Here is a 26567-nt window from a genome sequence, read left to right on the forward strand (position 1 = left end):
CCGCCATTCGAAGTAATAAAATGTCATGGCGAATCGTAGGCATACGGATGACGTTTATGTAAGACGCATTCTCTAAACAAAATATTTTCTTCTAAATCTTAGATATACGATATGATTCTGTCCATCACGTTTCAGATAGAACATTATTTTTTCTATCGATGAAAATTTAAATAATTATAAAGTAGCAAAGTTTATAAATTATAATTAAACCTACCTTTCAGAATTTAACAATTTTTATTAAAGAAAAGAATGAAAGACCCGCTGTCAACTATTAATTTCAACTACTAAAGAAAGTCAAGTCAACGATAAGCGATTCACGTTGGTGGAGAAGATTAATTATCGGTGACATTAATTAGGATGACGGGGGTTGCAAAGCTATAGAGAAACAGCATTGTACTACATGTATATGTATGTATGTATATATACGGGAAAAGAAACAAGATAATAGTATTTTTTATCACTTTAGCATTTACAAACTGTGTATTTAGATGAGATAACTAAACGTGTGGTCCGCGTTTCTTCGTCGCGCGTTTAAGATTAAAAACGCACGACGAAAATGCAGCCGTATCTATTCATACCAAAGCCGATATTTCCGTCTTTTCTTTCCGAAAAAGAAGTATCTGTCACGAAGAGCATCAATAGCCCACCAAGAAAGTATAAATTAAATTTTTCAATTAAGTACGTATCTGTATAATTATTTATTATTAATGAGGCGAAAATTATTGATTTTATGAATGTATAAGTTTAACACGCTTGCGGGAAAAAATTACTAGCAAGAAATTATCTTATCTTTGAAATTCACTTTATATTGTAACAATGAATAATATGTGTATTTTTAAAATCGATATTTTTCATTGATTTAAGTTAAATTAAATATTATCTTAATTCTTTGTATATTTAATTATTATTTTACTCAGTATCCTATACCAGTGGATTTCTTAGAAAGAATCAACTCGTTCTTTTACCTCGTTTTCGTGAATAAAAAAAAAAAAAGGAACGTGCACGTTCAACGAAAGCTAGCTATTTAATTAAGGGACGAACCTTTTTGCGATTGTGCGGCAAATGTCGATTGCCGACACTTCGATTATCGCTTCGAGCGACGAGTGTATGAGTGTGTACATGTGCAGGCTTGTATAATGAGAGTATATTTTATATTCGCCCGCGGACGCGCGCATATTTTTTATATGATCGCAAACGGTAGGTCGTTAACATTTTTATTGTCATCCGGTTAGAAGGAAAAGAATCACAGGAGAGAATTATATTGCACAAAAGAGAGAGAGAGAGAGAGAGAGAGAGAGAGAGAGAGAGAGAGAAATAATTAAAGTCAATATAAAGGATGCCGTCTCTGCAATTTTAATGTTCGAGACTGTTTTCTCGCGATACGAAAAAGACCACGTGATACACAGGGTGTCGCAAAAAGACGCGAGAGATTTATTTTAAAATTAAAAATCCTCTTTTTTATTCACCCAGCAAACACCAAATGACAGTTATATAATTGTTACTTGGTGTTTGCTGGGCAATTTCAAAGATCGAGTTATATTATAAATTATTACTGAAACGCTCCAATATTAATATTTCGCCAAGAATCCTAATGATTCGAATTTTTTAAAGATGGAATACTGATGCGACATTTTTTTTGGGACACTCTGTATTTAACGAATCACCCCCTACAGCACAGACTATTGTTGTTACATTGCAGCAATATCGCAATATTACAACGGTCTGTGCTGTATGGGACAGTATCACTGCGATAAGAGAGGTAAACGATTACGCTTCTTCGATACAACACATATTTTGCACCGGAAAATTCACATTTTCTCTCATTTGTACCTCATTTAACCGAAGCTCTTTACTGCTCTGTGGACATGGAATAGCCATTGTGTGATTAAACAGCGAAGCGTGCTCTTACCAGAATGTCAGCATCGCAGAAAACATCAAATAACAGTTATACAACTGTTATAATTTGTCACTCAACAATATAACTGTTACATAACATGTAATAATTATATTGTTGAGTGGGAAATTGCAATGATATAAATGTTACTTGGTGTTTACTGGGATCATTCGATACACGTAGAATGAAAATAGTTTCTCACATCGCGCATAATAAATGATATAAAAAGAAGAAGAAATAAACTAAAGAGAAGAGAAAATTATGCGTGCTTGTCTCGAGAGTGTATCTGTAATTAATGTAATCGAGTCAATGTACAAGTGTATTGTGGTTTACATTACAACTGTAATTTACAAGTGTAAATTGACACAAAGAGCCATTATATTGCTATAACTTGTACATTGCACTGGAAACGATTTATTTATTGGAGCCGCGCGTTGTTAGTTAGCAAGAAAATCGTGTGTCGTTCATGATCGTTCGCTGTTCATTCGTGAATAATTCGTTTTGTATGTAAAAGGGATTACAAAAAAATTACTAACGTAAGAGAAAAACAGAGAAAGAATGTATGTGAGAGAGAGAGAGAGAGAGAGAGAGAGAGAGAGAGAGAGAGAGAGAGAGTATGTGTGTGTGTATGTAAAGTAAATGGCATGGAGTAAACAATGCATAATATATTGTATATGTAAAAAAAACGTGTGTATTCTCGTATTATAACTAGCTGTAATAATTTAATAAATCCTGTATATCGAAAAAAAAAAACACAAACGCACGAACCGTGTTCGCGTGTTTTTCTCTTTTTTTCTTAAACATCCGTTATGCAAAATTTTGCAGACTCTTTTAGAGCGATCAGTTTCTTTTCTACTATCTCTCTTTTATTCAAAGAAATTTTTTTAAATAATGATAAGAATAATATATTTAATTCGAAATATTTATGTAACGCGTGACAGTTTAACATGGAATGCACAATAAAATATATCGTCAAATCTCTATATTTTTATCTCGTTAATACGTTATCAAATATATTAAATTTTGCACACACAATATACGTAATAAGATAATGCAGTATTAAAATACTTTCCAGATTCTTCCAGGAGCGATTTTAATATAATCGTGATACTTTTCGCAATATCTGTTGTTCGAGCTTTCTGAAGTTATATAAGTTCCTTAATTAAAGAGCTAACGTCCAATTAACGAAATTAAATTGATTTAACGAGAAAAGCTCTACCTTGTCCGAAATGAAATGCACATCTGTCTGATAAAAGCGCATCTTTTTTTAATGAATCGTGCTAAGCAGCTTTGGAATACCGCGGAAATTCCGTCGAAAATATTTAAATTAATATCACAATATATATTTTATTCTAATTTTTTGTTTCTCTCATTTATACTATAAATATAAATTGTTTATAAAATATATAAAAATTAATATATAAATATAAGTATATAAGCTATTGATAATTAATAATGCTTAATTTGTATGCTTTATATCTTATATTTAACTATTTTGTATGAAATATACGTATGAAATATATAATTAAATGGAAAACATAAAGCGTCCAAATTAATATATATCACTAAATCTTAATTTAAATCACACACACATATACGTGTCCCAATGAGAGAAATCATTATTTTTCATTAAATTTTCAATTTTTGCCATATATATTTTTGTAATTAAATTAAAATTAAAATGCCATAAATTAAAATAATATTCTTAAAATAAACTTTATTTAAATTAAAATTTTATTAAAATAAACTTTATAAGGAATTTAATGAAAAATGTAATTTTGATCATCTTTTAACTCTCACTCCATAACCTAGTCTAGTTTAGAAAAAAGCTCCTCTTCTTGAATCGCTTTTAACTCGCGAATTGATGCGCCGACATTTTTGCTGAGAAAAAAAATTATCTCCAAGTGATCTGAAAAAACTATTAACAAACAAACGATGCGGTAATTCTTCGAAAGCACCCTAGTACATTCAAATAGTAATATTATGGTTGGTAAATAATGCGAAAGCAATGTTAACAATTATCTCTCTTTCAATTTTAACTTCAAAATTAACTCGAACACGAAGAACGAAGGTATTCAAATATCTCTTGCAGTTTTCAAAGTAAGTTGCAAACACGTAGAAGGAGGGAGGGGATGGAAAAGGATAAGAAGTGAACTAATAAAAAGAGTGAATTCTCCATTTCATTCACGTAGAAACTTCATTCAGATTCGGCCTTTCACGATTTCTCGTTATAAATCGCGTTCTAGAAAGCAGGAAATCGAAGGGAGAGAAATTAAAAAGAGGCGAAAGGTCATTTGCAACAGGACGAGGTTCGAGAGTACAGAAGAAGAGCGATCCTTCGCCGAGAAGGGGTGAGAGAAAATAGAAGAGAGAAGCGGGAAAAGAAAAGAAATAAGGAAAATAAGAAAAACGGGGTGGTAAGAAGGAGGCGGGGGAGGAATGGATGGACAGGAAGGGTGATATCGGGTGGCGCGCGAATTTTAACGCGCGCCGCTCTCGCCTCCGTCTTGCGCTCATCTCCCTTCATCTCACCACGCAGCCTCCGTTGTTCCCTCTTCAGTATGATCCGCGCGGTCCGAGCGCGAGTACGCGTGCATTCCAGCCTGTTGTTCGGTTGTTCCATCGGGAGACGATTTCGTTAGGGGGGGGGGGGAAATGCCGATACTCGTGAAGGGAATTTTAAGTTAAACCGATTTTAGAGATTTTTTTTACGAGTACAGAAAAATAGGCGATTGTGTCTTTGAAGTTCCAAGTTACCCTCTCTCTTTCTTCTTCCCTCTTTTAACTGTCACATTCGTACATGACAATCTTTATGGAGACAAGTAGGTGAAATGAGCGATCTCCTGTAGTTTTAATTAATGTGTAATAATTTGCTGTCGATTTGTTCAAATAAGTTACGCGAGTTAGAAATTTGCGGAGGCTTTTATGTCGAACTATTTGCATTAGTTGCTCCACGATATAGTCATATAACGGCGAGTTTATCAAAAGTTGCGCCAGGCAAACTAAAGTTGGATTAAATTTGAAGATTTTTAATGAGATAATCGATCGTTGCGCGTAAAAGGCCGCTCTATTGACTTTTAAAGAATTTAATCTAATTCCTATGGTAATTTTTATCGATATTATATACAGATATTTGTCCGATAAATATGCAAGATTTTCAAACATGTATACGCTAAAAATTGATGGAGTTGCTGCATAAATTACTGAATAAATGCGAGAATTAATTTGCAAAAATTAAAATATAAATTAACATTGAATTAAATTATACAGAGTTTTAATAAATAGAAAATTAACAAAAAATTAAAATATAAATTAACATTAAATTATACGAATTTTTAATAAGGAAATTAACACAAGATAAATAAAGAATTTAAATATAAATTAATATTGAATTAAATTATATAAATTTTTAATAAAGATTTTTAGTAAAAATAATTGAGGTCGATAACTGGAGCTCGCAAAGATTTCTGTTATGATTGTATAACCAGTCTAAAATTAATTAATTAAATAACACTAATCAATTTTTCATTCCGTTGCTATTTATTTCAGTTGTAGTTTTGGCAAACATTTGTACTAAAAATAGATACAATAATGTCTTCAATTTGACACGTTCCGATTGCAATCTCTAATCCATCTTATTGTCGATTCATCTCGGGATTCTCATTCGAATCCCGAGTTTTTCGAGCTTTTGTGCATGAAAAAAAGGAATCATGCTACTTTGCTATTCAAATATCGAACGAACCGCTCGAGTTTTAATAAACTCGATCGGCCCGCGATCCATCTTGGATATCAAAGATTCATATAATGCCGTGAGATTCTATGGCATAAATTCGTGGTATGCTACGCGGAAGGTGACACGCGACTCTCTGAAATTCAAATCAGCAGTATTTCTTGGCAAGTTACACTTAACCATGTATAAACTATAAATTACGCGAATGATTAAACTCTCTCAATTGTAAATTTTAAAATTGTATTAAAAGAACTCGATAATATGAATATTTTTAAACACAGGAAGATTAAACCTTTTTCTCTCTCTCTCTCGCTTTTTCGAGAAAAAAATTAAAAGCGTCTATTCTGAATTTACCAGAGAATTTGCGACTGAAAAGTACAAGAAGGGAGGTGTGATTTCTGAGCAGAGTAGCCTTGAAATCGTCAAAACTATGGCAGAATTTACCCTCATACACTCATCATGTTGCTCGATGACTTTTTCTACTCAGCAGTTTTGACGAAAGTTGCTCCATTCCAACTTTCCTTAAGAGTCTTTGGTTGCCTTCGTGTAAAAGAGAGTCGTTTATAAACTTGTAACATCCAGTAAATTATATAACTCGCGAAGTCTCGGGAAGGGGACGGGGGTGGGGATTCACGGACAGGAGAATAAACATTTACTTTTATTCTTTTGCCATCTGTCAGAACCGTGTCGGAGGAATCGACGAGGAAAAGAGACTACCCCGAGCCGATATGAAACGCGAGTGAAAATTTCGCGAAGAAGGTAAGATGTGTTTCAGTTTTGTTGCCGGGGGTTTGAAAAATGAACAAACTCCACCGACGGCGAAGCGAGAGCGTCGATGGCGTCGAGGCGCGAACGACAGAAATTGGAAAAGTAAGTATACGATCGTATAAAATCGACCGAAAGCTATTTCCTTTCGAGATCGGTTTGCAGATTTTATTCGTCGCGAAGCTGATTTATCTACCCCATCACAATCAGCAATCCTATTAGATTTAAAGAAGAAAATGTCAAAGTAAAATATTTCAATGTCCTTTCATTATATTTTTCTAAATAATTTTTAATTATGTAAATTCTTACAGATATTTTTTATAAATTTTGTAGATAATTATTATAAACAATATAATCTCTCTTTTTATAAAAGAATACATTTTGTTTGTAAATGCACTTTATTATATATTTTTCATATTTTTATTTCATTCTTTATTTTAGTTTTTATTTTATTTAATTATTTTTTATTTTATCTGAATGTTTTTAATTATTATTTCTTTATTCAAATCCTCACTGAAATCTCTACTAAAGTTGAAAGTAAAGGTAGGCTCTAAAAAAATCGATACGCCATGAAAATGTATTAAAAAATTATGAAAGCAGTTGAAAAGTAAGAGCATATCATTTAGCTGTGCAGGAGGAAAAAGGTCTTTCCCGAAGCATATTTTTAAGTGCTGCCGTTTATGTAGGTGCAATTTGATTAGTCGCGATTATACGCTTTTATTAATCGCGATCCTTTTATCGATCTCGATGGCGCCTTCTTCGTGCAAGTGACTTACACTCGGCGAAAGGCCGACATTTTATTAAACGAATAACGCGCGAGACCTGTTGCTCTTTATCGTGCTATTCTTTTTAAATTTTTAAATTTTTTTAACTTTTTATATATCTTTGACTGTTTATTTAATGCCTCTTGCATGATAAAAGATGAATACAGTTCTGTCTCTCATCTTTCTTTCTTATGTTACTTTATATTTCAGTTGTGCAATTTATTTTGTTCGTGTTATTTGATTTTATTTTGCTTTACTATTTGCTATTATATCACTCACATCACGCATATATACATATTTCGCAAAACAATTGTTTAAATAAAGAAAGTGCATTGAACTTGAAAGTATTTGTTCCGCAAGAACCAATGCAAATAATACCACCATTATCGGTTTTTTCGTCTGTTGAAAGCGGTCATAATTGGATTATCATCGATTTTTCTTCGAGTTTCGTCCCCCTTTTCCCTCTCGGAAAAATTAGCGTGAAACATTCAATAATTGCAATTAATTCACATCCTTCTACAGAAGGGATCGATAAGTGTCTCGTAGAGGACGAACTTAATTATTTATCCGGAAATTCTGACATTGGGGCAGAACATTTGTAATATTTAAAGGATTCAAGAGAACCAATGAAATTAAATGGATAAATAGCTTGATGTATTATACGACACATTTATCATACAAACAATTGAAATTTTCATCTTGATCCATTCATAACAAGCGGTCATAATTAATTATTTATAATTTTTTATGAAAGATGACGATTTTTATAAAAATTATGATATAATAATGATGTTTATATTTTAATAATTTTATATTTTTTAATAATTTTATATTTTTGTATTTTAATTAATAATGTGAATAGTTTAATAAAAATAAATAATTTAATTTTAATTAATAATAATTTTATTAAAAAATTGTGATTATAAAAATTTATAAAAAAGCTCCTGTTTTGCAATAAATTTATATGCGGGACTTTTTTTCGATGATACGCGATTATTCGCCAGCTATTAGCATGAACGACTCTTGCAGCGAATTTTAATCGTCGAATAAATATTTTACGCGATAACTGAAGTCGCGAATTCCAATTACGCGAGGAAGATTGAAGAGAGCAAACATTTTTTTCACCCACGATAATACAAAGATGATACTCGATAACATTCAATTCCAATCGATCAGCAAATTTCGAAGGAATTATGCGACGGGGATCAAAATAGAAAGGAAACAGACGATTTTAATCAAGCATCTTACAAATTTCACAGGTAAAAAAATAATAAACCTAATCTCAGCGCGTGCGTGCTCCTACTCTATTTTAATATATTCACGTTGGTTATACTTTAATATTAATTCAAAGCGCTGCTCTTGGTTTCAACGTCTTAATGGACGACAAACTTAGCGAGGTGCGAAACGCTTTCGAAATAACATAGGAAGATAATTTACGTAAACGTTAACTCTCGATATAAGCTCGCGCTTATGGTGTCAGACCGTGATACTTCTCAAGAATACTAATGAATAGACAGCACAATTAGAAGCAATATATATCCCATTAAACACCAAGTAACATTTATATAATCGTTAGTTGTCCATTATATTGTTGAGTGGGAAATTATAATTAACAGTCATATAACTGTTTTACTTATAATTTCCACTCAACAATATAACTGTTACATGTTATATAACTGTTATGTGTTAAATAATAATTATATTATTGAGTGGGAAATTATAACTAACAGTTATATAACTGTTAATTGGCGTTTGCTGAGATATATGCATATGTATGCCGACTTGATAGGAAAACGACAATCTATTAATTAACGACGTAACTCTTCGCAGAGTAAACGCAACTCTGCCGTTTACCGTCTTGCGGATCATTTGCATTCGCTAATTAACAATTATTCCCCAGCTGACACGAGGCGTGCTGTCATTGGCCTTTAGAGGCGTCGGCTGTCATCGCGAAGCCGTGTCGCTTTCCACGCGGGACCGCTAATAAATTACATCCGTACATCCTCCATCATCGGTCCCGATCTCTCTCTCTCTCTCTCTCTCTCTCTCTCTCTCTCTCTCTCTCTCTCTCTCTCTCTCTCTCTCTCTCTCTCTCTCTCTCTCTCTCTCTCTTTCTCAAATGCACCGGCACGTCCCTCGGCACGATGCACTTCAGCCGCTGCACTTTCACGGATCAAACCACTTAGGGCGGCTTCTCGCGGAACCGAAAAGCGTAGCCCGGATGGCTGCAATTTCGAAATTAAATTCGAAGCCCTGGAAGAGCTTCAAGGTGCAACAGCTTCGCGATGCGAAATAACGGCCCCTTCTAAACATTTTCCACCGTTATCTTCGAAAAAAAGCGTAATTTTTTACAAAACTATGTCACACTTATCTCCCATCTTCTTTTCAAGCGTACACATCATCATTATAATTAATTATCCGAGCCCCTCCCTCTTTCTCTCTATCCACGTACATTATTATATTCCACTTGATTATGTACATCATGTTACGCCCAAGTAATATAACAGTGTTTTGCAGTATTATTAATAATATTTAAATATTTATGCCATGTGTTAATTATCATAATGATATTTTTGATATCATTAATTAATATTAACAAATATATCATTATGGCAATAATATTAATAAAATTATTATAATATTGTATTGTCATATGTGAATAATAATGATAATTAATTTACGAAAAGATCGATGGACACTAAGTGTTTAAACGAGATAGTACATCGAGAATGTATATTTTGGGGCTCTTTTTACGATAGTAACACATGTTATTAAATACACGCGAGTCATGTTTATTTTTATATGCAGAATATTACGGTGCGCGAACTTTTCAGATATAAATAAGTCAAGGCGTACTCTTCCGAGTCGCAATATTCCATCATGGCTATAATGCATCAACTTTATTATTCATGCCCTGCATTAACGTATCGTTATCAATTTTCCACGTAAACTCGAACGAAGAGAAGTCGAGTGTGTATTATTGCTCCCCCCCCCTCTCTCTCTCTCTCCTTCTATCTGTCTCTTCCATCTCTCTTTCTTGAACTAGGTTTTCGATTTAATCAAAAATTCTGCACATATTTTGCGACCATCTAAAGTTTTAATTACGCTAATTACAAAACGTTAGTCCCGAATGGAATTCGCATGCCAAATACATAGACTTATCGCAGAGCGAAAAATCTTTTCGAAACTCTTTCGAAAACTCTTTGATGTGAATGTTAAAGAGATATTGGTCCTAATGTAAGTATTTATTATAAAGTCAAAATTATATATAAAAAAATTATATAAAATGAAAAATATATAACATTTTATATAAAATATTTAAAAGATATATATTATGAAATTATATTAAATATATAATATATAAAATATTTATATATCGTTAAATATATAATACATAAAATATTTATATATTATTAATATATAAAATATTTATATATTATTAAATATATAAAATACTTATATATTTATCTTATTAAATAAAAATATATAAAATAAAAATTGTATAAAAATTTATGTATAAATTATATATATGTATATAAATTATAAATTATGAATTCGTGAGTTTTATTAAGGACTCATTTTAATTAAAAGCTACTTTTTAATTTGAAATTAATGATTTTGAAGAAACACACGTTATCCAAAATTGTACAAAAAAATTTCTAAATATTACGAAAGAGATAGGGAGAGGCAGAATCTATCTTTTGTTCAGATTTTAATTTCGGTTTTCACGTTACAATTTACAATGGACGCGCGTCGCTGGCGGGCAAGCTCGCCGATGCGGCAATTTGTTCAGGGATCAGTATTGTCGTGAGGTGTGGAGGAAGGCTGTCGATATCCGGTATGTCAATTAATCCGACCGGTCGCGCGAGTCCCGGCAGATAAATAACGGCCTCCCGAAGAGGATGACACTTTTGTAATTCCCCGTCTAAAATATCCGAGGGGAAAAAGGGGGAAGGGAGGAAGAGGGGGGGGAGGAGAGATCACGCGCGTCCGATCTTATACATCCGATTTATCCGATGTCTCCGATAAGTCTACGAGCCGACGTCTCGTCCTTTGTTTGCCATGAAAGAGCGGCGCTTTGTTCGCAAGATTTCGCCCGCAATCAACGCGCAAACAGTCGCCCCTCCCCCACCATCATTCTGACGTCGTTATCGCTGCGAATTTCTGACGATAAAGAAACCGATGACAAAGCCCGCCTCAATCTTCGATAATTAAAAAGGAACGGATAAAGTGCGCCTACGTTCCAGAAAAATTAATCTAACCAGATTTAAATTTTATGTTGACATTTTGGAGATTCATTATTAGATCCTTCGAAAGTTCGGATTTTCAAATTTTTAATAAATTACAACATATTACTTAATTAAATGTGTACAATATACATATAATTGTCATTCTTTTTTTTTAATGAAAAAGGTATAAAATTTCTGTTAATATAAAATATTCTAAAGAATAAAGAATTTTCCTTTTGAATATTTAATATTAAATTGTCTTTCTTAAAAGATAATTTTTATTTTTAAATAATTTCTAGCTATTTGACGCGAAATTTGTCTCTAATCTTACATAAAAATATATTTATCCGCGATTAGGAAAAGCGCGCAGTGCATTCAATTGATTTATCCGCGCAACTAGCTGATAGCATCAGCTGATCTGATACGCGTGACGTATCGAAATTTTTAATCCCTGCAAAAAAATAATCGTATCAATGAAACAAAAAATATCGGAAAAAGGCCAAGTTTTATTCTAAAATTCTCCCAGTATTTCTATATTTTAAATGTAAAGTTCTAGACTTTTTATATTAAACTTTCATTTAAATTTTAAAAATTTCTTTATTATATGTTATTAATTATATAATTTATTATACACTTATTAATAACATAATTTATTATACACTTATTAATATAATTATATATTATTAATTTATTACATTTTATATATTTAAGTTATTTAAAAATATTTAATTAATATATATATTTAATTGTTTTATTTTTCAAACGTTTAAACTTCTGAAAAATTTTAACAGGGATATATAGGAAACTTAATAGATTAAAAATAAAAAACAAAATCTATTATTTCGTTTTAGATTGTCCTTAGGAACAGCTTGAACCGACATAAGGACCTCGTTCTAGTCTGTTTCGCATCGCATCGATCGTGACTGGCGGTACTAATCCCGAGGACTCCTCCGAGGCTCGTCATGCTGGTCCCCGAGGGCAATTTTACATCCTGGGTCGGCAACTGGACGACGATCCTGCACCAGGTGTCCTGCAACGACACCCTCGGTGGTTGCGCCGGCGAATGCGACACCATTTCTGGTGGATTCGATCATTTATGCACCACAATCGGGAGAGGAACCCTTACCTCCTCTTCGATGACTCTTTTTTGCACGCCCTGCGATTATGGTAGTTGCAACGTCAACATGTCCTTGCTGCTCGACAGCCTCGAAAGCATCGAGGGCGTCTTTCTGTCTAGGATACCGATGAGAAATTGCAACGCTACGTCCTTCGACGAGGAAGTAGGTTCTTAGAGAAGAAAGATGAGGCGTCGAAATTCAAGAGGGGCTTTAGATTCAAGGATTTTAAATTCGTATAATTAAACGTGCAAGAATTCGAAAATATTATGAAAGCAACATAAAATCGTTAGCATCTTTTTAAGAGAATTTTGAAACTAGAATATAAATTCTTCATAATTTTTAACTTTTTTTTGAACCTTCAAAATTCCCTTATAAATATAACTCGAACATTTAAGTATTTCAAAAATAAATATGATTAAACTTTCAAACTTTAATATTTATTTATTATTATCTAAATATTTATTTTATTCGAATTTCAAATTTAAAAATACTTGGATTTTTTAGTTTTTTTCCTTTTTGAAAGAAAGAAATTGAAAAATCTAAGATTATATATGATTTCATCATTCAAGAACGAAATTTTGTCTCTCAATCTTTGCTTCTCATTAATAACAGAGGAAACTTCAGAAAAATACCTTTAAATCTCGCGCAAACATGCTTGCAACATTTAAATTGTCTCCCTTAAGGCGACAAAACTTACTCGACCTTTGAGATTTTCAAAATGGGAGAGACGCGTAAAGATCTTCATTTCCAGCGATAATTCAAGCGTGGGACGTTTAGAAATTGTCGCCATTGATTTTGACACTTCTCCGCAGATTCCGACCATTCGTCTCGAAACGAAGGACCGGAGGGCGATACTTAAAGCCAAGTGTTTTTCCGCAGATCCTCGAGTGCTCGTCGGTCGGCGTCGTCGACGAGGATCTGGCCGTCTCCTGCGCGCATCGATCCAGGATCGGCACCACCGCCGGGACGAGGACGCGTCGCTTCGACTGGAGCTTCCTGTTCGTGGCGGTCTTCATAGCCGCCGGCGGTCTGGGCAACATATTGGTCTGCCTCGCCGTGGGCTTGGACCGGAGGCTCCACAACGTCACCAACTACTTCCTGTTGTCGCTGGCGGTCGCCGATCTCCTCGTCAGCCTCTTCGTCATGCCGCTGGGCGCCATACCGGGCTTCCTGGGTGAGAGATTCCTCTCTTATCTTCTATTTACTCATCCCCTTAATTTTCCGAGAATTCAAAGGGAAAGAATTCGGTTTCATCCCTCCCGTCGAACGACGCAAAAATGTAAATATCTTCGAGTATCTCGATCGGAATGAAGAGAAACGAAAATCTCTCGAATGAAGCAGAGTGGAATGGATGGTCGGAGAGAGGGAGAGGGGTGAGGGGGGATAGGGGGGGATGAATAAGAGAAGACAGGAATTTTTCCGCGGAATTTCACGGATTTTCCGCCGAGCGGAAACGACGCGTATCACCGACGCATCGAAGCGGAATTAACAAGGACTCGCGCGTGCGCGCGCGATCGGATTACGCGCGTAATACAACTCCGGACTTAAGATCCGTCGCGATGTGTACGACGCGGAAACGGGAGACGACACGCACGGAGGGTCAACCCTTTCCGGTCTCGTCTTCTTGCGAAGTATCTCATACGTGGCGCAGCCGGGTATATATTGCACCTATCTCGCGGTTATAATGTAGTTAATTAAGTGCGAGATTGCGTCATCGTCCTTGCAAATCGTTAATTTCGATTGTGACATCACGGCCGGGAAATTGAAACCTAATTTCAACACCGTTTCCAAAATTATCGATATGATTTATTAAAGAATTTAACTAAAATCATTTCATCAGCTGAGAGATCTTCTAATCATTGATTGTGATTGTTTCAGCTCATGATTTATTATTCCGAAGATAATAGTACTTAAGTTCGAAATTGCATCTACTCTCAAAGCGATGGTATAATTTGAAAGTTAAGGATCAAGTCGAGAATCGTTTTTACACCTTTAATCAGAAAAAAATCATTAATTTAATGATTTTTCATTAGCAAGGAGAAGATTATTTTATACAGCTGATTTTTTATGATTTTTTATCATTTTTAAATCTATAAAATATGTAATCTATAAAAAATCTAGCCTATAACATTTAATCTAAAGCGATGGTATAATTTGAAAGTTAAGGATCAAGTCCAGAATCATTTTTACACCTTTAATCATGAAAAAATAATTAATTTAATGATTTCTCATCAGCAAAGAAAAAATTATTTTATACTGCTGATTTTTTATGATTTTTTAAATCTGTAAAATATGTAAAAATCTATAAAACATCTAGCCATCTATAAAATTGAATCTATAAAAAATCTAATCAATCAATCTAATCAATCTATAAAAAAATTAATATTAAGTTTAAAATTATATATACCTTCAAAGCGATAGTATAATTTGGAGGTTAAGAATCAAGTCGAGAATCATTTTTACATTTTTATTAATCAGGAAAAATTCATTAATTTAATGACTTCTCATCAGCAAGAAGAAGATTATTTTATAGAGCTGATTTTTTATAAACGCATTAATCCATGATGAAGTTTTGCTAAATCTTGTATCTTTCTAGATTTACAAAGGATCAGTCGGCCGACCACCCCTTTTCCTTTTTTCCGCCCTATCCTTTTCTGCGCCGAGGAACGGCTTTATCCGCGGGTTTTCGCGTCACGTGCCCGCGTTCCATCCTTCACGTGGAACACGTCGACGACACGCGCGGCATTAGCGGGCTCATCGTCGTGGCTCGTTTATCTCGTGTACGAGACAGCTTTTGCTCCGCGACCTGGAAGGAGTAATTTCCAGGAGCGCGCATCGAGTCCTGGAGACGCGAAATCCGGTACGCGTGACGCGTCATTCGATTTCATCAAGTCGTTATTATGAAGCTGATACATTGAGGAAATTTTCCACCTCCCTTCTCGTCGATTCTATTATAAATGGCGTTGGAAAAATGACATCTCGCCCTGCGCGAGGATTTTCGCGAAATTCCCCCTCGACCGCAGGAAAAATATTTGCAGAAGCGATAATCTTCCCGAGTTTTTCCCTAAATCTCTTTCCTAGGCGAGTCTAGAGAGTGCGGTCGTTAAATTTAAAATGTCTGAATCTTTGACACTTTTAGATTTCGTAATCGCGGATTTAAATCCCAAATTTTTTTCCTGTTTGAGAAACTTTGGACTCGCGAACTTTAAAAATGTCGGAATCCGTAATGTCTGTCTCTTTTGTAAGGGAATTTCATTAGAATTTCGTTATTAGATTTCCTTCACCATACATACTTATACACGGAGGATGATTCGAAATGTTAGATTCCTCTGTTAATTCAAAAACGAAGATATCAGTATTGAAATTAATTATCGACGCTTCTTTATCCGGATGCAATGCAAGATTTTGTAACGTTTGTACAAGAAAAATATAAAGTTTTATTCAGCGAATATATTTAATATAATGAATGCGATTTTATTTAATAAAATAATAAAAATAAAATTGCAAATAAATAATAAAATTATAAAGATAGAGCTGCGATTTTGTATTAAATAAATATAGAAATATATATAAAATATGCTTGAATATTAAAATAATTTTACTGAAATATGATTATACATCAATCTTCTCTTTCTTCTCTTAAAGACTGATAAACAAGAATTAGCGCTTTGGCAATATTATGCCGAATAATTCTCGACGTCCTTGATCCGATTACAGAGTGTCGTGATTATGGCGCTAATTAATTCGCGTTTCGACTGAAATTGCGAGCAACGAAACACGCTGTGTGGCCATTAAGTACTTTCGAGTGTCCAATCTACGTCGGCTCGATGACAGCCTACAATTATCTTCATGATGACGCATCCTATCCGTCATAAATCCTAATGAAATTCTCGTCAAGCACGTCCTTAAACTTTCGGCACATTTAATTAAAAATCACTTTAATCATTAATTTAATACTGTATGAAACGACCTACAAAAAAAAGTATAAAGCTAGACGTTTTAAAATTCATAATTTTTTATAAAATCATACCATGTAATAATGTATAAAATGAAATACAAAATAATAATTACATAATGCAAAAATAATTAAAGAATTAAATAGTAAAAATTAAATAATTAAAAAATAAATTGAATAATGAAAAACAATTAAATAATGAAAAATAATTACAATTAATTGACCAATGAAAATAATTGAATAATAAATAATAATAATTAAATAATCAAATAATAAAAACAAAATAAAAATTGAATAAATGAATAATTAAAAAATAATTCAATAATTGAAAACAATAATAATAATAAATGAAATAATTGAATAATAAAAAATAATTTAATAATAATGATTTAAAATGTAACTAGATTTAAAGTGTAATTGCATTTCTATTACATTAACGATTATTATCGCATTTTTACTTTACTGATTATTTGTATCTAATTGATCGCGGTAAGAAAAAAAAAGAGTAGCAGAGCAAAGAGCATCGGTCAGCATTCGCTGGAGAACGCGCTAAAATCAGCGAAGAACCGAATAAAGCTCGCAACTTTTTTCCTTCCACTCTCGTTACACTCGTTAAGCCGCGCGGTTCATTGCCGACGTTTGTTCTCATACATTTCTGTCGGATATAGATGACTGAAAAGTGCGAGCACCTTGTTAAAAGAGATGGGCGCACCGGCGCGTGGCAAGTGCCTTTGCGGAGCCGAAAATTGGCAAACTCGCCGTCCCTGAACAATACGAGTGTTTCGTATTCAGCAACGTTTTCGCATCTTCACGCGCGAATTATCGGGGGAGGGGGAAGCCGCCCCCTCGCTCCCACCCCTTCTTTACATTCTAATTTCTTTCTGACCAATTCTTTTCCGCTTCCGCGAAAAATCTCATAGTTTCGAGGCGACTAATTCGCTAAACTTTCCCTTTGAAAACGAAAGAAAACATAGTATATGGAATTGATAACAATAATAATAATAATAATTGGAGTGTCTCTCTATCTCTCTCTCTCTTTGCGAATTATTTAAATTGAATAATATGATTCGCGCAAATCTCTGCGATGCGGAGAGAAAAAGGGATTTTTAACGAGACAACTTTTTTTTATCGAGAGGAAGAAGTTTAATAAAAATTAATTTTTTATTTAAACTTTTTTTCTCGACTTTTTATTCGTGTTTCTCTTTTTTCCCTCGTTTATATTTCAAGTTCTCGAATTTTATTCCTGTCCTTTCTACGTTTCTCCTGCGTGTACTTAACGTCTTTATTGCCGCGTGTATGTTCATCAAGGCGTGCTTCAATCTGTTACTAATGAAATTCCTCGCACCGTAGTCTTTCCGAGAAGATCTTAATATAATGCGACTATATGCAAATTTTTTACTATGCGCCCTCAGAAATTCTACGCTCCTCGTCTCAATTTTCACAATGAGTGCGATGCACGACGCGTAATTAGGTTAATTATTTTGTATAATCAAATTATAATATTCGAGATAAGGGACTGATTAGAAGAAGATGCTACACTTCAAGTTACCCATCTTCTTCATTCGATTTTGTTAAATATCAATTATACTGAACAATAATAATTAAAATTATTAAAATTTGCGAATTATGGCAGATGAAAATGAGAGATATTGTAAAACAGAATAATAATAAATAATCTTTAAATCAGGATTTGCAATCGGCAATGATCGCAAATGATTATTTTAATCTGCGACCAAGGATTTTTAATTAATTACAGACACGTATTTATTAATCATCGAGTTCGACTTAATCGTATTGCTTTATCTTTGCTTCGCAAATCGTCTGTTTGAAGAATCTATCATCGTACGATATAGTCGCTCGCTGTTTGCTTAATCCTTGGAATAATATTGGGTTCGTTGCATACGAAATATTGAATTCCGAAAGTTCCAGCTTTATGGCTCTTACTAAATAAACATTCTACGGTAATCAAATATCACGAGAAGTGACGAAATGATACAGATTTTTTGCGGAAACATTCATCGATTTTTGCAAAATGTCTTTTTCTTAAATTACGGCAGATTTATTTATTAAAAATGTTGTGTAAAAAATGTTTTGTATTTATATTTTTTCTTAAAAATAATCATGTTCTTTTTTCACGTCAACTGATTCGTCCCATTATTTCGTGTATAAAAATATTGATAATTAAAAACTGAATATTTTACTAAATATTTCATAGTTTATTAAAAATTATGTTGAATTAAAATATAAAATATCTCGTAAATTATACATATATATTTAATTAAATAATAAATTTAATTTAATATTAATTTAATTTTTTATCCTATTCTTATAATTTTTTACGCCAAATTTTTATGAAAAATCGATTTCTATAAAAAAAAATTATGATGGTCTCATGTGAAAAAAAACTAGGTCGATGTTCAAATTTCTAAAATACTTCTATTTATAAAAAGAATAAATGCACTACTATATAATAATGTCCTTGAAATTATGCATCTTTTACTTATGTAACAACTTTCATAATAATATTATATATATTTTAATAATATATATTTTATAATACATATGATTTATACAAGTTATTCGATATTAAATTCACCCCGTATATATATATTTTTTAAAATTCTTTATTTATTTATTTATTTATAATTTTCTTGCTCTTGACGGACAATTAGAAGGAAATGAAATAAATAGATATTTTGCAAGAAAATTACAGATTGATTGGAGTATCTATAAATTCCTGCGAGAAAGAAACAAATTCGGATTTTTGAGATCGCTATTATTCATCGATTACAGCCTCGGTGTCGATACGTTTTCGACCGCGAATGTTTGAAGCGACAAAAATATACCGTCGACTGAGAGAATCTGCCCGTGCAAAGTGACGGTTTGTGTAAATGCATTTCCGACATTTGACGTCGTTTGATGTGATCCCATTCATCGCATCACGCGGCTGCATCGTGACGCGTTCCACAGCTGCGTCCCTGCCCTCCATTCGTACGCTACAATAAGGACTCTCTATTCTTTCAAGTTATTTTTCCATTAGTCTCTTGAACGAGAAGAACGTACGTCGGGAACGTCAAAAATGCTCGTCGAAGGCCAAAAAATTCGATAACGGATATATCGTGATATCGATGTATCCGAATCCTTTCTCGTCGCATATCCTGTAAATGGATACCCCGCGCAAAAAGACCGCGCGCGGGGGATTCGCTATTAATTAATCCTTTCTTTTGACATTTTTCGCACACGGAGGTATTCCAGGAAAATTAGAGAAATTATCAAGATATTTGATTCGTTTAATTAGAAAATTTTGCAAGAAAACAGGTCGTTATGTTAATTCAAGTGAAAAATAAATCATCTGGAACAAAATTATCGTCTCTCGCGAGTAATTATTCTAAATATTATTCCAATTATTGATTCTTCCGATTCGACAACTTCGATTCGAGGTACGATTGAAATTTGATAAAGCTCAAGTTTCTTTTTAATGATGTTTTTTAACCAATTTTTTTTCTTAACGAAACTCGGTAAAATTTTATTTTTGCTGCTGGTGCACCGTTACATGTAAAACTTCGCAGTCCTCTTTTCATAAATTAGTAACCGATGTCTTTCATACATTAGATAGATTCTCTGCCTGTCAATAATTATTATATACAATATTTTATATTTTCAATTTTTAATTTATTACATTAATTAATTTAATATTAATTAATTAATATTAATATTATTATTAATATTAATTAATTATATTATTATTAATATTAATTATTTTATTTAATTAATTAATGTAATATGGATTAATTTATTATATTTATTATTTTATATTTTCAATTTTATTATATACAATAAAACTTTGCTTTTACATTTAATTATTTATATGAGGAAATAAAACAACTTGCAAGCGTGAACTTCATTTCCCGAAGAGAAGGAACCTTTTAGATTCACCGCGAATGATAGATGATCCAAAATGACCGATCATCTCACGAATCTTGACCTTCGAAAAGCTCGAGCCCCTTGAACTTTTCATGAACTTTTCAGGATATTGGCCGTTCGGGGTGGTGTGGTGCAACGTTTACGTGACATGCGACGTGCTCGCGTGTTCGGCGAGCATAATGCACATGTGTTTCATCTCCCTGGGCCGTTATCTGGGCATCCGTAATCCGCTCAGGACACGACACACGTCTACGAAGCGGGTGGTGGGCTTCAAGATCGCCGCTGTCTGGCTGCTGGCCATGCTGGTCTCCAGCTCCATCACGGTGTTGGGTAAATTATTATTACATCCTTCCATCTCTCCCCCTTCTCCCCCCTACTCGCTTTCCGCCCGTTTCCTCTCTCTTTCAGAGAGAGGATGTAAATATGCCTCGATATGGACCGGCACGTATTTTGTAAAGCGGGCTAAAACGAAGGCGCAAACAAACCCGAAAGAGAGCCGCTCTGTACGAGAAATGGGAATTGCATTTCTGTGCGTTTGTTTGATTGTTTGCCCATTTATAGAGTATACACAACTCCTTTTATCCCGGATAATTCTATTCTACGGGAATTTAGGGCGAATCGCTGCCACGCAGTCGTGTTTATCCATTAATCTTCACTTTGCGGTGATAAAGGGACTCCTTTGAGGATCCGTATTTTTCCACATTTTTGAGAGAAATATGAGGAGCAGATGCGAGAGAGATATCTCGAGGAGAGACGTCGCTTTTTGCGAGACTCTCGCTAGAGATAAAGCGCGAAAAAGCGGTGACGCGACGCCGCATAATGCATATTTATCGACGTAATGCACATTTGTCATTATTAACGCGCGATTTTTAGATCGCCCTACATCGACAATGGCTCCTCCCGCCTTCGCCGTCTCCCATTATGCAAATAAATCGATGGAAATTCTGATTAGCCGAGTTACACAAATTTCGCTGCCTTTACTAAAGCCCTACAACATATCCTCTCGAGAAAGTCGATTACGTAAAGTTAATCAAGCCCTATTCAAGGGCAATTATATTCTCGATAATAATTTTCCCTTTGACGAGAACGTATCGCGTTGCAATTTCAAAACAGACTTCGGAAGAGTCAATTCCTCGAGAAAATAATTCTCAAAAATAAGATGGAGCGAGAAAAATGTGATTCGAGCGAGGGTGTCGCGCCCCTTCCGCTCAGCTTGACGGATAATCGAGAGCTAATCTAGGATCCACAGCTAATCAGAGAAAAGGCTAATCGAGATATCGAATGGCAAGGATCTCGTTGTTTCAGGCATCATCAACCCCTCGAACATCATGCCGCGTCCGAGGGTGTGCGTTATCAATAACCGAGCGTTCTTCGTGTTCGGTTCCCTGATCGCCTTCTACATCCCCATGATCGTTATGGTTGCGACTTACGTGTTGACGGTGCAGCTGTTGCGCAAGAAGGCGCGATTCGCGGCCATACATCCAGAGGGAGATCAGTTTCGCCGATTGGGCGGTAGATACGCGTCCGCAAAAACATCATCATCGACGGCGTCGTCGTCGTCCACCGCAATCGCCACCGCGAGATCGTCCTCCACCTCCGCGAGACTGATCCGCACTTCCGGTTGCAACGCTGAAAGGGAAAGGTGAGAATTAGATCCAGTCATAAAATGAATAACGCAATAATAATGATAACAAATTTGAAATTATATTTTAATTAATTTATGTAACATAATTATATAATAAATATTAATTAATAAATATATTTCCGTAATATACCTTGGAATTTATATATTAATATAATATATATTCATGAATTTATAATATTAATTAATTAATATATAAGATAATTAATTATTATATAATTTATGATTATACATAATTATTAATATATTCATTAATTATTATATTATATTATTAATTATTAATTTTAATAATTATTAGATATATTTATTAATTATATACATTTATGTAAAATTTATATATGTAACATAATATAATTTATATAAACATAATTCTTAATTATAAAAATATATAAGAACACAGAATGAGTTTGTATGCGCGAAAATAGAGAAAATGAAGAATACACTAAAGAAACTTGTACGTAAATTGAACAATCATGAGATCGCTTTCACACGTCTATTCTTTTACATTAAAAAATTATGTCTGATTGAGCGAGATAAAACGATTTATAATTGAGGACAAAGTAAGATTGAGACTGTAACATTTATTTCCGCGGGTTGAATCGAATCATCTATCAAATTGCGCTTTTATCGCGCGACTTTACGCAAGCCGTGCAATACTTGTGATATCGAATGACGATTTATGAGTCTATGCAAATTAAATCGACCATCTGAACTTTCTTCATCAACTCGTCAATTTTTATCGTAATTTTTTATTCGACTGGCACACGAACGTAGACATTGTCACATTCCTGTTGATGCAAAAATTATAGAGATAAAGGTATTTCATTGTCACAAAATTTATATTAATTAGAAAGTAATTATGGAAAGACATAAAAGTATTTTTTTTTTTATTTCTACTTTTTTTATATTTTGTTATTCTATTTTTAATATTGATTAATTTTTTAGATACAATATAAAAAGATTTATATCAATTTTTGGACTCCATATAAAGAGATTTATATCAATTAAAGCAATTGTAGGAAATAGTATAATGGAAACGTTTCTCTCTCTTTCATGTTTTTTGAGAACGAACGGAAATGTGATAGTTTTCGAGGGATTTAGAACATTTTGGTTTAATTGTCGGGACAGCGACAAATGCGGAGGCGTGAGAAGAGTCCTGCCGCATCTGAAGTTAACGGTAAACGGCGCCGGAAGTCCTGCCACAGGATCACGACCCAGGTCGAAAGTGGATCAGGCGACCCAAACGCCGGAGAACATCGCGCGCGAAACACGGAACTTCACCCTCAGGGCTCTGAAGTTGCAATTGAACGTCACGCCCAACACCCTGAATCTCAGGTATCGAGTTCTCTCTCGCGAGAAGAGAAAGGAAAACGGCGGATATTCCACGCGATAAAAATCCCACGTCTTTTCCCTTCAAGATCGACGTCCTTTCAGGTTCCTGGCGGGACGATCGAAGAAGAGATCCCTGGCCGCGAACGCGGTCGCGACGGAACAGAAGGCGAGCAAGGTCCTGGGCCTGGTGTTCTTCACGTTCGTCCTGTGCTGGGCGCCATTCTTTCTGCTTAACATCTTCTTCGCCGCGTGTCCCACGTGTCCTGTGCCGGGACACGTGGTAGACACGTTCCTCTGGCTGGGCTACGTGTCCTCGACAATCAACCCGATTATTTATACCATTTTCAATAGGACTTTCCGCGCCGCGTTCATTCGCTTGTTGAAGTGCAAGTGCTCGAGGTATAATCCGATTATTCATTTCTCTGTGCAAAATATCTCGTCAGTTTTGCAATACAATGTAAATTTATATTATATCTTAATTTTCCGATTGTTGTTTTAATTTTAATTTTAATTTTTTTTTTCAGTATCTCAACAATTTTATTATTATTTTAACTTGACTTGTTTCATTTTATTATTTTTAATAGGTTCATTAAATTTCGTGAAAAAAATAGAAAAATGATATTAACTTGAAGAATCAACATATATTGAATTTACATCAAATAATAATTTAGAGAGAATTTTTGTTATTACTTGTAATAATTTAGATCTAACCTTCTCCATGTTTATATTTTGTTTCTTTTTAAATTATTATTATATTCTTTCTAATATATTTCTAATAAAATAATAATCTTGAAGTTCTTGAAGTTCTAATATTATTTCAATTTCTAATTTGTTTTTTTTTTTATTTGATTTTGTCACAATATTGAATTACATCTCTAAGGAGAGCATATAATTTTCAGAAAATCTGCATTTAATTATCTCCCTCTCTTTCTCTTTCTACATTTCTCTCCGGTTAAACTTTTCAAAGTATTATATAAATGAGAATTCTAATTAGAAATTATACGCTTCTTGAAAATGAAATTAAGCATCGTAATAAAATAAAATAAAAAAAAAACTACGTTAGAAATTTAAATATAGTATTAAAATTTAAAATTTTAAAATTATTATTCTTTTATTAAAAATATATCGAATGCAATGATAACAATATAACGAAATAAAACAAAATATAACCGTCTGTGAAGACTTTATGGAAAAAATTTAATAAAAAAAATTTCCATTTTTATATATATTTAATAAAAATCATCCATTTAGGTCCGCGAGGCCTTCGAGATATCGTTTCGTTACGGAAACCGGAAGGGGGGCGATGGGTCTGTGCACATCGGGCGCTCTTCCACTGGCCATCAGCCTTCAGGGTACACCTTTATTAAGCCCGACGCCAAATCCGACGCCAACACCGGCGTCGGAAAGCTCGTTCATGACGATGATGCATCGTACGCCGAGTTCGCTCTACCGGGATACCTTTTTAATTCACGAACCTGATCAGGGCGGCCATTAACCTCGTCCATTAATTAACTAATTTCGCAATGAGTGATTATACTGCACGAGGCTGAGTTTTGCAGCCAGAAGATTTCAATTTAAAAAAAAAGATTGTGCACAAATAAATTTTATTCTATAAGTTAATATGGAATTGTTCCTTAAAGAAAGTATTTATATATTTTTTAGTTTACATGTCTTTAGTTTTTTCTTTTAAACTAAACTCGTATGGTTGAAAGTAACCGAAAGACTCTTCAAACTAATTAAAATTTATTCAAGAGACGATGGAGACGAAAGAAATTTTCCAAGTTTGTTACGAAAAGAACCGGGAATTTTGTTAAATATTTGAGTTTTGTTTAAAGTCCTTTAATAAGTAAGTATTACAACTCTCTCAATTTTAAGAATCCATGTATATGAAAGGTAAAATAAAACAATACTACTATTTTAGCACAAGCTCCCTTATTTGACCTAACATGTGAATTCTTTTCCCGCAATTCCAATTTATTCTTTTTTAATGTAATGTAAAAAAGGCAATAAAAATCACAAGTTTCTTTTCATAGAAAAAATTAGACTTAGTCTTTTAATAAACGAATTTTTAATCATTAATTTTAGATATCTTTAAAATATTAAAAAATTAAGATAAAATTAAATATTTTATACACAGGCTTTGATATCTTTCTGCATCTCTCACAGTCAATTTATTAAGTCGTATAATACTTTTAATTAGAATAAATTAAAATAAATTAGGCTCCATTAATCATCTTTTTAGACAAATAGCAAACTTTATTTTAAAAAACATATAAAATGCAATATCAAGACTGCCATCTAACGAAATTTTCCGAAAAACAAGATCCTCTTCAACTGATTTCTCTCGATATTTTGGTGTATCTTGCCAGCCAGATAAAATTCACTTCAATCTTATCAACGCGAGGACAATCTTCTCTCGCATTTATCCTCGGTAGGAGACTCTCGCTTGCTGGATTTGATTGAATTCACGAAATAAACCCTTCAACAGGCTGGTATACCCTTAAAGGGATTTCGATGATAAACAGAAGCAACAGTATTCTGCTCTTTACAGGTTCCGCGAGATGACGACAGCAACATGGAATCCTCTCGCGTTTGCAGTTTCTAGGAGGCAATATTTATCGGCGATGAAAATGGCTCGCCGATAAGGGAGGAGAATTATCCATCATCCCCTGTTTGTCCAGTTCATGACCTAATTGCTTAAAAAAGATTCTTCCGGCCGATCGGAAAAATAACGATTTGATTGACGCATCGGTATCGACACATCGACATCGAAACATCAATTAAAGCTTCATTTTCAGAACGTTTTCGGATTTAAGTTTGAAAAGTGTCTTAAATTTTATGTTAAGATATTTAATTTTTTTTAAATATAATAAAAAAGTTTTTTATAATCCAAATTTATTATAGATATTTTAGATATTTTCTGTAATTAATATTTGAGTTAAGATTTTTTATTGAAATTTCAAATATAAATATAAAAAGAAAAAGGACTCACATATCGGGTAAGATAATGGAGTTTGTACAATAGTATTGTTTTATTTTGTCTTTCGTATACACGGATATTTTTCATATGAAGAAAAAAAATCGAGCCCATATAAACAAATCCTATAAATTAAAAAGTTGGAAACGTAATATCTCACAAATATTATTTCTTTTTTAATTTTTATTTTAAATTTCAATAAAATTTTAATTCAAATATTAATCACGGAAAAATGTA

General features: G+C 33.5%; 1 protein-coding gene across 1 annotated transcript; it reads left to right on the forward strand.

The window, feature by feature from the left end:
• Positions 1–4540: 4540 nt before the first annotated feature.
• Positions 4541–24968, forward strand: LOC105255693 (5-hydroxytryptamine receptor 2B). The gene is made up of 9 exons (XM_011265132.2): positions 4541–4716; positions 6305–6494; positions 12234–12662; positions 13380–13674; positions 20485–20709; positions 21685–22021; positions 23150–23356; positions 23456–23752; positions 24605–24968. The coding sequence occupies exons 3-9, from the start codon at positions 12345–12347 to the stop codon at positions 24846–24848; spliced, it is 1923 nt and encodes a 640-aa protein (XP_011263434.1). The 5' UTR covers positions 4541–4716; positions 6305–6494; positions 12234–12344; the 3' UTR covers positions 24849–24968.
• Positions 24969–26567: the final 1599 nt, after the last annotated feature.

Source organism: Camponotus floridanus, unplaced genomic scaffold (genome assembly GCF_003227725.1).
Source record: "Camponotus floridanus strain SB8 unplaced genomic scaffold, Cflo_v7.5 scaffold57, whole genome shotgun sequence".
Classification (NCBI taxonomy): domain Eukaryota; kingdom Metazoa; phylum Arthropoda; class Insecta; order Hymenoptera; family Formicidae; genus Camponotus; species Camponotus floridanus.